At 41.4% G+C, this 11893-nt stretch overlaps 1 protein-coding gene across 3 annotated transcripts in view; it reads left to right on the top strand.

Moving 5' to 3' along the window:
• pak5 (p21 protein (Cdc42/Rac)-activated kinase 5) overlaps positions 1-11893 on the top strand; it is an 88490-nt gene that overhangs the window by 33447 nt on the left and 43150 nt on the right. Inside the window, exon 1 of one of the 3 annotated variants that reach the window (XM_085431431.1) lies at positions 9350-10026. The exons of 1 other annotated variant lie outside the window; for it this stretch is intronic. In XM_085431431.1, the coding sequence (XP_085287557.1) occupies positions 9972-10026 (55 nt within the window). In that variant the 5' untranslated portion in view covers positions 9350-9971. Of the gene's footprint in view, positions 1-9349; positions 10027-11893 lie in introns of those variants that run through there. One more of the 3 variants, XM_085431432.1, reaches the window with a different exon arrangement.

Genomic DNA, 11893 nt, shown 5'->3' with positions numbered 1-11893 from the left:
TTCCCAAAGTGTGGGGCGCGCCCCCTGGGGGGGGGGGGGGGGGTATGAAAAGGGAAAAAAAACAAAAACAATGCTTGGACACTGCTAGCACGGGGCGCCTACACAAACGTAAAGCAGGGGATGAAGCATCGCTGAATATATTTCCAAACCAACTTCATTCTAAGCCAAAGACTAGAAAATATGGTGAAGCATATCTGCCCTTTGGTTTAACCTGCACAGGTGCCGAGGTAGGTCTCCCTGCAGAATTGATTTTCCCTTCGTCGGGAGCAGCGCTGGGCTCTCCAAATCACGGACAAACAGTATCCCACATTCTTGATTTTTAGTTGATGTTACGCCCCACTTAAAAACGAAGTGTTGACTGGAGTGAGGGGTAACACAAAGTGAAAGAGAACACATGAGCTACTGGAGAATAGATGTCATTAAACGTGATTTATTGCCCAAAACTACTTTACTTCAGGGTCTCCAAGGCCAAAACAACAAACAAAACACCCCCTTTAGCTAAAAATCAAACCAAGTACTCACTAACCAAAACAAAATACAATGGCTGAGCTCCCTGTCTAACCAAAAACAGGAGAAAACAGTTGAAACAAAAATGGCAGAGAACCCCTACCTGCTTCCACAATGATGAACTAATTAACACAATAAGGGCACACCTTTGCTTACAATAAAAGAAAGAAAACCAAAGTTCCACAGAGTTTAAGTTCTCACACACATACACACTAAGGCCCGCTGCCCAAAACACTACATCTCACAGCTCTGGCAAAAATGGGGGAAGTGGCAGGGGTGTGGCAGTTTAGGATGGCAGACTATATGCCGTGGCTGACGAGCTGGAACACACCTCAGCTGTGGCTCATGAGGCAGACCTGCAACACAAGAAAAGGAGAAAAAAAACCTCTTCTACAAAGGGAGAGCCACTAGAGGTCAGCGACCGTAACAGTTGACAAACACTTGTTGTAATGACTAACTGCTCCTGACATTTTGGAGATGTTAGCTCTTTATACAGTAAAGTTACAGCGGGATACAAATAACATCAGGCTGATCCTGCCACGATTTGTTCCCCCTGTCTAAATCATGGACAAACAGGATCCCACAGCTGTTTATGTTTTTAGACCCATTTTGCACAGAGAGGCATTTTTTGAAAAATGTATTGATAGCAATGTTGAATATTATTACACAGGAAAGAAACAACTACATGTAAAATAATTACACAGTGACGCCTCTGACTTTGTAAATAGAGGGACAGCGTGTGTATATGTAAGCGTGTAAAACCTGAAGATAGAGACAAAATACTGTTAATCTGACTACCTGCCATTCTGCAATTCATCTCATGTAAACAATAACGTGGCGCACAGCGTGACGTGAAAAAAGGCACATACCTTTGACGTTGCGTGACGAACTCTGTATTCCTCGTCCACACATGAACGCGAAAAAAGGAGTTTTAAAAAATCTCAGTTTTCGGTGATTCGAAACGCCGTTTACGTGTGGATGAAACAGCTGCGTTTTCAAAAATCCCCGTGTAGGTGTGGACATAGCGTAAAAGAGTTAGTAGTTTATTTTATTACTACCTGTAATTTATTGCAGATTACTTGTATTTGCTTAATTGTTCACTAAATGTTTGAGGTGTGAAAGAAACCGCAATGGAGCAAAATATGGGTGTGTGTGGTTGGAGGATGTGTTTGTGCATGCGTGCACGCGGAGGGGATGGGGGCGAACATTTTTCTTGTAAAACAAAGGGGAGCCTAGCAAAAAAAAGTTTGGGAACCACTGCTGTAAACACTCCTCTTTGCACTTAAACTACAAAGACTAATAGCTCAACAGTGCGATGTCTGTATGTGGCCATTGCATGCATACTTAAGAACTTGTTACACTGTTCCCCTTTTAAGTCAAACGAGCTTGAAATATTAAAAAGTTGGCAGGAAAAAGCTTTTTTGAGCAATTTTGCAAGATCGTGTTAGCTTAATTTGCTACAGTTGATGGATTTTGCTAACGACATTTGTCAGAATCAACAGCAGCCGGATAGAAATGAGAAGCCTTTTATCTACTTGTGCCTAAAATCAATTATTCTTAAAAAATTCATGCCCACTGTGTCAAAAACAAAAAAGTCTGAATGGTTGCTGTCACCGTGCATGTGCCGTATACGTGACAGACATAGCAGCACAACGTTGATGTTGTATGTATGATGTACCCTGAATGTGAACAATGCTTCTAATAATATCACAATCTTTTGTTTTTTCCCAGTTCATTTGTTGCCTGCTTTTTAAGCACCATGACAACCGTTACACACACAAATATGCCTATTTTCATATCCTCAGACTCACATATATAGACGATGGGTCGCCCATTTTAAAGCACAGCCCATGAAGTGTAGCTTCCATGCAGTTCGGTAGCTGGCTAAATGCGTAAAGTGCTTTTAACACAGAAAACCACCAACAGGAAGTACACAGGTTTTAATGGTGGGGAGCTCTGGGTTCCAAGTGACATCAATCATAGATGACTATGGACTTATTTCACAATAATCTAGAGAGTTATTTTTATAGTAACCATTATTTCTGATTCAAGTCATGTCTTAAGATTACATAAATGTAATATTAGTGAAAATTAATGATCCTTTTGTGTTCTAAATAATCTTTATAAAAGAGGAGCCTCAAAGCCCTTCCTTTAGGAAAAAAGTAGGTTAAACCGGCTTTTTTTCTGCATATAGGACAAAATCAGAAAATCATCCTTTTTCCATTTCAGCAACAACACAACACATAACTATTATTTAACCATTATATTCACTATGTGTTCACTTAAAAAGTTAAATCCTAGTTATGTTAGGTCACGCCTGGAGGCTTCTGGTTAGGTTGTGCACTCTTAGCTAAGCAAAGTGTTTGGTCTCCACCAGTGTTGGGACTAACGCGTTATTAAGTAACGCGTTACAGTAACTACGTTATTATTGTGGTAACGAGCACGGTAACTAGTTATTATGCCAAAATCAGGAACGCGTTACTCGTTACTGGGATTTAGATAGGGTCGTTACTCGTTACTTCGTGTGGTGGCTATCGCGGAGCTTCCACAGATTCAGTAACATTAGCAAGTGGTGGAGGCAGCAGGTGGATGAAGGAAAAGGGAAGCAGAAGGAAAAGAGACCCGAGGTGGCCGCCGGTCCAAGTGTGAACTGAACTTCAGGTAAGAAGTTATGACCTGCAGTCTCTCTGGGTCAGATATGAACCAAGCTTAGGCGGAGTTTATTTTCGTTATTCTGACTTTTTCCGTACTGCGTGCTAGCTAGCATGACAGAGTTTCTATACAGCTGGGTGGTGCTATGACGTTAATGATGTTGAACCTTATTTTGTTCATAAGTTATTAGAGTTGCCAACCGTCCCGTCTGGTATTCAGAGAAAATATTACGCGTTTCTTATTGAGGTGAAAAGGAACAGTTTGTCCCGTAATTCAGCTACAATGAAAAAGGCACAAAGCTGGAGTTACTCTGTGTCTTTACGCTGCACAGCTGCCTCTTCTTCTCTCATTCTCCCCCCTCCCTCTCCCGTTTCTACTTCAATCATGAAAACTGATCAGTGATCAGCTGATCGGCTCTCTTGTTTGTTTATCGCCCACTTTGCGCAGAAAGAGGAAACCAGCGGATGTCGCGCTAAACAACAGCAGCACGTTTAAGCTTGATCAGCTGTTGTTAGAATTTATTTAATATTAATTTCTAGTATCAGCTGATGTTTGCTGGAGCCACAGCTGCAAAAAAGCTGCTGGTCATGATATGGTTTGGTTATCTGGTGAGAGGGAAACATGAAGATGAAACCAGGAGATGTCCTTACTGGATCATCAGAGCTGAACAGGTGATGGAGAAACAGGTTTACCTTTTAGGTGACATGAATGAGTTGAAGTTATGAACTGTTTCTGAGAGACAAATAACACCAGGATCCTTTTCTAAGTAGCTGACAGCTGGTAACTGTGCAGGGGCGGGTCTAGCAAAGTGTTGCCAGGGGGGCAGGTAGGGCATTAACAGGGAAAGGGGGGCACAAAGAAATACTTTTCTTTCTTATTCTCATTTAAAATGTCTAGCTTTTAAAAAATAATTATCTGAATCTTACAACAAACGATTGATAGATTGATGCATATATACCATCAAAACAGTGTACATCACTGTCACAACAGTGTTTGTTTTCATTCAAAGGCTTTATGATTTTCCCTATAATGGTGGGCCAGTCTCTAGTCAAAATGCCCGGGATGATTTTTTTTGTCCCAGTCCAGCTCTGTATGCAGCTCATCTGCAGTCTGGTGTTGCCTACATCTTCCTATTCGGAAGGCAGAATTTCCGAGTTCTGAGTACAATCGAAAGCACCACGACTGCAGTTTTTGTGTTGGATGTAAAAGGCGCACATGACTCTGTGACGTAGGCTAGAATCATGGCAGCAGTCAATGACGGTCCAGGCGTGGGATTTCTCTCGTGGAAATATGCACATTATCTTTTCCTTTCTATTGGTAGGTGGCACAGTGCACTTGTGGCAAGTAAGCAAGCTAGAAGATTGGCAAAGTTATGGAAGCAACACATTAACAAGAGAATTCTGAGTAAAACCAAAGTTACTTTCCCTAGTAACTAGTTACTTTGAAAGTAACGAGTAACTTGAAGTAACTGAGTTACTTTTGAGAGAAGTAACTAGTAATGTAACTAAGTTACTATTTTAAAGTAACTTACCCAACACTGGTCTCCACAGTTGCAAAGCAATGACCAAGAGATTGAGATTTCAGATTATTCCACTTGAGTGCTTCAGTAGGTCTGTGATTTTTCTTGAGCTTTTGGATGCTGATAATTCTGATTTCTCGCTGAGCCTGACTCTTGATTTACAGAGTAGGGCTAGTTGGGGTGGGGCTCATAGCTCCAGTCAGTATTTCAATGCTTAAAATCAGTGTTCACTGGAGCAAATAGTAGTGACACCTAACAGAGGGCGCTGGATACATTTGCACTGTGAGTAAATACTCCATACAATGCAGGCTGGTAATAGAAACGCTCTGTTCTGTTAACAGATCTTGACACCAGGGGGGATGTGCAGTGCTTATTCAAAGAATTGCACAACTACATTGCTTCACCAGAAGGCATTCATTGTAATCGCACCCTCTGTAATTACATCTGTCATAACTGCTCTTTATTTATCCACTATATCTGTGGCTTCTTGGACACAACCATAGCTGACCATCTCTGAAATCTGCACACACACACGTGCACACACATGACATGACACAGACAACCAGATGCTAACATAAACAAATAACCAGAGAGTCACAGAGTGCCCTGCAGTGTTGCCAGTCATTCTCTTTATGTCTGACTGCTTCTCAGTGAAATGGCAGGCCTACAAAAAGGCTGCTTCAGTCTCGGAAAAAAAGAAACATTTGTCTCTTCAGTCTAGATGTGGATGCTGTCTGCATACAGATGTTAGCCCTGGGGCACTGAAACTAATACCATATGGCATAGCCTTCCTTTCACGTGCTTGATAGTGTCGATGGCAGGGCTGAATAATGGTTATTCCTTCATTCTTTATCAGTGTACAGGTTCAGATAAGAAGCAGCACTTTATCTACCTTTGCTTATTGGCTAAGGAATCCAATATTATGAGTGTGGGGGTTTTTTTTCACAGTGGAGCTTGTTTTTTTTTCTCGTGTCAGTGTGTTATTGCTCCACATCTCAATCCCTGCAAATTCATTCTGAATAGATGTGTTAGAGAGCTGCATGTTTTTGAAGCCTGGACTCAGACAAAGGAGTTGGATGCAAGGAAACGATGCAGCTTTGTCCGATAGTTGACTGTACCTGTGTTGTGTTTACCTAAAGTGGAGGCTGTCAAAATGTAAAATCAGTCAATGTAAAACATTGAAAAATGAATGCCCAGGATTCACTGAAATGATGGTCGGATGCTTTTAGTTTGGCTTCATGTGCTATAATAAATAATAAGAACCGGATTCTTGGTGAGGAAAAAAATAATAATGTAAAGATCAAAACTCAACAGCTTTACAGACCTCTTTATTTATTGTAAAAAATAATTAAATATATTTTTCAATACAGTATTAAAGTAATTTATTATATTGCTTTGAATATATGTTTGGTTAAAGGTTGTAATACCTCAGTTGACCCCTGGGATGGGATAAAATTGGCATGAAAGGCTGAGTAGGGGTGACATAATCCAGCTCTCGTAATACATTCATGTTTGGCCTGAAGATTTGTCTTGTTTATTAAAACAGTCAACAGCTGAAGCAGCAGCAGATGTGATGCGTAATCATGCTTCCCACTTTTCGAAGACACCACTATGTCTGATGCCCATCACAAATCAGCAGTGGGCTGCAATAAAATCATGTTTAGTGCAACGCTGCTGTGCAGTAAAATAAGATTAATTGTTTGTATGATGACCGATATCAGCGGAGGGATAAAAAATGTAATTATATACTTGCTCTGGAGTAAGATGAATTGTTAGATCAACAGATAGAGTTATATTGTGCATATTGAGAAGAGCTAACATCCGAATGAGTTTTATGACTTAATAATCAACCTGTGGTCATAAACTAAATATATGTATTATCAAAAGGATGAGTTGTAGTGGTGCCTGGGTTTAGTTTAAAAGTTAGGAGCATTGATATTTGAAGGTGGAAGTATGGCTCCTTCACATTGTCTGATGGTATTCTGGGCTAACTGAAAGCAGCTCTGGTGCACACTGGAGGGATACTGTATCCGACCTTCCCTGGAAATGCCTAAGGAGGAGTTGGAGGTTGGGGCTGGGGAAGAGGATCTAATAATCTACTGAGCTTGCAGCAGAAGACCTAGAACTGAAAAAGTGGTCCTAAATGCACAGATCAGTCAGTCAGTCCCCAGTTAACAGCATCCTTTTCTCTCAAATGGCATGCAAAAGCTCTGGGTAGTCATGTTCAGCTGGTTTATACAAGAACATTTGTATTGATTGGTTCTTCATAAAGCAGTAATATTAAAAGGTTGTAATTTTTTTGTGAGATTTCATCTTCGATTCACATCATGTCTCTTCTTTTCAATGACTATTATAAGAGATTTAGTTTGGGGTCAGCCTTCTACTTTAATGTGCTTTTAAAGGGAGAAAACACAGCTATACACATATATACATATAGACATGGTTACACATCTGCACACGCGCTTTCTCAGGCAGTGATATGCAGTCTTCTGTCCTCAGGACTGCAAAGATCTCATTTAGATAACTCTCCTGATCTCTCGGTACCTCCCAGAGTCACCCTTCTTTGCTGTATCCATCTATTATGTTACACCACGATGAGATAACAACTTTAGCTGATCCTTTCCCTTGATAGTGAGAGATCGGTGAGAGACCTGAAGAAAGCAGCTGACCTGGATAGCTCCCTTTCGCAAATGTTTCTGTCATTTGCAGTGATTGTGATTGCGTCAAGCATCACGCTGCATCTGTATTGTGACAGCTACGATGTACCCGCTCATTAGACATGTGGAGGGTATTGATGCTCTTAAAGAGTGTGGTACTTAGCCGTGAAATGCCATCATTTTAACCGTCTCTGCTTATGTTGCCATCTCCATGTGCGACTGTGTATATAAGATGTAGATTTAGGATATGGAATTAAATTCACAGTCTTTCCTTAATCTAACCAGTGTTTTAATAGTGACAAACCACATGATAAACACAATTATTCATAATTTATATAATTATTTTTGTATAACAACAAATTTTCCCTTTTGAACAAAGGAAAAAAACTGATATCGTTTTTTATTGCATGAACTCCAAAAATTAGACCATTGCTTAAAATTGACCGTTTAAGGTTTGAGTGTTTTGTTCTTCGAATGTTAAGAGCCAGTGACTGCAAATAATTTCAAACTGTTGCCCTAACAGTACTTGACATTTAGCATTTGATTTTATTGGTCTGTGGTTGTCAAGGGAAGTGGGACAATACTTCACTTTGAGAATGCCACAGAAAACTGCAAGATGAACGGCCTGACATACTGACATCTATAAGACTGATAAATCAGTTAGAAAAATTACATACATCATTACATCCGGATTTAATGATTCACAATCAGTCAATCAGATGAAAAGCTGATGTTTTGCAAAATAAGCCAAATTTATTTAATGACAAGTATTTATAGCTAAGCCCCATTTACATGATTGGAGACCATCTTGCAACCATCTGGTGGATTCCACAAAAAGTTGGTGAGTGGTTGATGGAGGTTTCTGGCACTCACATGTGTGAAATTGGATGTAGAGAGGTTTGTGGCGCTGCACCAAAAAGACCTCCTCGTGCTTTGTGCTTTTGGTTGCTAGCAGGTTGCAAGCTAGCAACCTGGAAGACCCCAACTTGTCTGCAAACACTGGCAAATTTATTGGCAGGCAGAGGTGAACTATGAAATGTGCAACGCAAACTGGAACATGACAAGGCTTGCCTTCAAACTTTGAGCTCTTTTAACACGGGTTGGGTTGCAGCAGTAACTGGTAAAGTAAAAACAGTCCTCATTTATCATGAGAACACAGATAAATGTCATACATAATTTGTTTCCTTTCTTCCCAAGTGATTAACCAAAAAGAACTCCAAACTGTCAGAGTTCACTACTTTGAAGGAAAAAATGTATCCTGTAATATTTGTTTCAGGTCTTCAGGAAGAAGCGGACCTTGAATTCTTGATGTAACATGACACAAAATGCTTACAGTTAAATTTGTCTGCAGAAACACATTTCTTGTGTCTCATTTCCTGACTATTAAAACACATACCAATGAGTACCTGCTAAAAATGAATGTTCTTTCAGATGGAAGTTCATTGCTTTCCTTGTGCCTCCAATTCAGTTTTTCAGTAATGCATTCAGATATACTCCACATCCATGTGCAGCACAACCAGCAGCAATCTCTGCTCAAGCCTGAAATGTACCGTATCATCAGCCTTGCACTCCACGAGTATACATTAGATATACTAAACTTGCAGATTTCTTTCAGCCCTTGGCTTTTGCTCAGGCTACCTTTTTTCATATTGGCATTATTTGAAAACAACAGTGCATTCAATATTTTATTTGTATTTGGCTTGCTGCCTTGCATAGGTGTCATTTCCCATCCCCTCTTTCTCTCTCTCTGTAAGGGAAAAATGCTGTACAGTGTTATCCTGACAGCCTGGCACTGCTTCTGTGAGACTGTTTGCCCTCAGCACAAGGCCTGTCCGCGGCTGCCACCGCTCAATGTCCCCTTTGCGTCGGCAAACGGCCAGACTGTCACAGTCTCTGACTGGACCAGCTGTTTTTTTTTCTCTCTTTCTTCCATCTTATCTCCTCCGTCACACTCTCTGTCTTCCTCCCTGTGACTTGTCGTGTGAAAGAGGCAGTGATAGGCCGCCTGGCGATGCAGCTCTTGACACAAACGTTGATATCCGCACACGCTGGCATCGGTGGGAGACAGTTTTGTATGTGTGTGTGTGTTGGCCAAAGCGACCAGCACACAAAACACCATCCTGTGGATTGTGGGAACGCAGAGGACACTCACGCTCTGTTGTTTTTGTGCTTCTGTTGATGGACACGTAAGTAGGAGGAGGACAGTGAAGGTCAGGGGCAGCTCAGTTTGGGACGTGGCCGGTCAAACCCAGTTAGACAAACAATAAACGTAAAATGGGATGGATCCAGGCTTAAGCTGTCTGGCCGTGCCTCGGCCCGGTCTGCTGGCGTAGGCACTTTTCGTGTCCTGTGCATCTCACATTGGGAGTTATCAGAGCATACAGGCAGGGTAGCATTACTAGTAACAGTTCGCCAGAGAACGCAGAGGGTCCCGGATGTGACCTGATTTGTCAATTCGATGACTTCTCAGAAGCATCGCTCCACCGGGGGGGAATCATCAGCTTACAACTGGAGAGGTGGACTCGCTGTTTAGTGGTTTTTGTGCAAAGAAAATTGAGGCGCATAATGGATTTGTCAGGAGTGTAATTTGACATCAAAGCGAAACATCTGAGGAGCACTTAATTGTCTGCCTCATTATGGCCTACCCAGAGAGCTTTGATTGGCTGAAAGAGACCGTCAGTTTGTTGCCAGGTAAGACCTCTGATTCACGCAGTCTGTGTGTAATTTGACAAAAGGTATATTTATAATCAGAGCTGGAGCTTCCCATTGCTCCCCAAATCTTTAAACCTCATTTGAGAGAGGAATCTTACAAACTGTTGTGAACAGTTTGCAAATGATAACATTTTTTTAAAAAGCCTCTCCATCAGACCGAGTTGTTTACCACTCAACGAAACACATCTTTCGGGAACGGAAGGTGAAATGCATGTCTGTGTAAACAGTTTTTGGAGCCAATTAAATCATCTGAAGGAACAGGGCGAAGAGAGAACAAGTGAATGCAAATGAGAGAGAAGTGAACAGCAGACAACAGAGCAGGGCAGGACAAAAGAGGAAGGAGGAAGAGGGGGAACAAAGACTACCTGTGAGGATGCAGGGACACATTTGCTTCTCACTTTGCTCATTTGCCACCACTTCAAGTAAATCTAAACAGAAACACTGGTAATTTCTTGAACACAAATGGCAAACCGGGCTTAGGCTTTCACTCTGAACCTGTTGACCTTTTAATTAAATTAGGAGTTCCTCCTATTCTCTGTAGGAACAAAGTAGAGAGCATTGCCCCTCCCTCAGCTTGTTTATCAGAAGGCATTTGTGTCCTTTTTCATGTTGCGTTTTAAATTATGTATGAAATGTATTTGCATATTTAGTGCATGAGTGAATGCTCTGCGTCTCGATACCGAATTATGCTTCTAAATTACAATCTAAAGGACAGAAAATTAATGCGCTCTTTGGAAAACATGATGAATACACTCTGTTGCCACAGAACATTAAAGCATGCGCTTAGGAACCAAAAATAGATACAGCGTGTATACAAGACACAGACAACACGAATACTGACACACACACACACACGTGCAGACTCTCCGGTTCACTGCAGTGTGTGTGTCTGTTGAGGTGTTGTTGTACAGAAGGGGAAATGCCTGTGGAGGCTCAGATGGTGACAGATGGTTTGGAGACAAATCAGCCTGGGAGTCAGGATCTCTGCCCTGGGACCAGTAGCCCATTTAAGTGTGTTGGTGTATATAGCGTGTGTGTGTGGTTACTGTGAATCCCATTAAATGACATTGAAGGCTAATTGTTAATACATTTGAATACATTTGCATGAGCATTTGGATGGCTGAGCATCTCCCTTTTTTGTGTGTAGAGGATGTTAAATGTTATGTAATGCTTCTCGTAACATCAAATGACATTGCTTTGACAGATTAAACGGTATGCAAGCATGAATACAAATGAATACAACACACTCAGATATAAAGGTAAACAGTTTGCATCAGCATCCTAAACTATCTCTTTGTATGCAGTAGTGTTTGTGTGCTTAGCTTTTAGTAGTTGTGTAGCTTCTAAAAGAAATCAGTGTTTGCATTGCAAACAGTACTCTGCTTATTACCAGTTGTTTTCAGCCATACTCTTGCGTTGAGTTACAGTGGACATAAAGAGGCAGGATGCTTTATTATAGCTTCATTAGCTGTTTGAGTAAACTGCTTTACCCTTCTGTGCAGTGCAGTGAAAAATCCGATCGAGGCCGCTCACCACACACGCAGTCACAGCTCACTGCAGTTCAGCACAGCTGGAATGACGGTGCTGCAAATCTCTAATCTCTGCCATATATTACCAGGTGCAGTTTTTCATCAGAGTGACATTGTTACTCTTTGGCGGGCTAACCTTGCAGGCATTAGTGTGGAACTTCTCAAAGTGCTTTACAATCCGCCCATAAATTACAGCTCAAGAGGTGCTCGCACGGCAGCCTGGAGAAGTTGTGCAGTAAGTAGTTCCTCTGGCTTCTGCGTGGCAGCAATTCCCAGTGGGCTCTACGCTTCAAGTACATCTCAGTCTGAACTTATTT

This window comes from Copadichromis virginalis, linkage group LG15, assembly GCF_057382275.1.
Source record: "Copadichromis virginalis isolate Kocher_CV1m ecotype Utaka linkage group LG15, C_Virginalis_male_GT1.1, whole genome shotgun sequence".
NCBI classification, from domain to species: Eukaryota; Metazoa; Chordata; class Actinopteri; order Cichliformes; family Cichlidae; genus Copadichromis; species Copadichromis virginalis.
The sequence above is the reverse complement of the archived record's forward strand: the minus strand, read 5'-3'. Positions and strand labels throughout refer to the sequence as shown.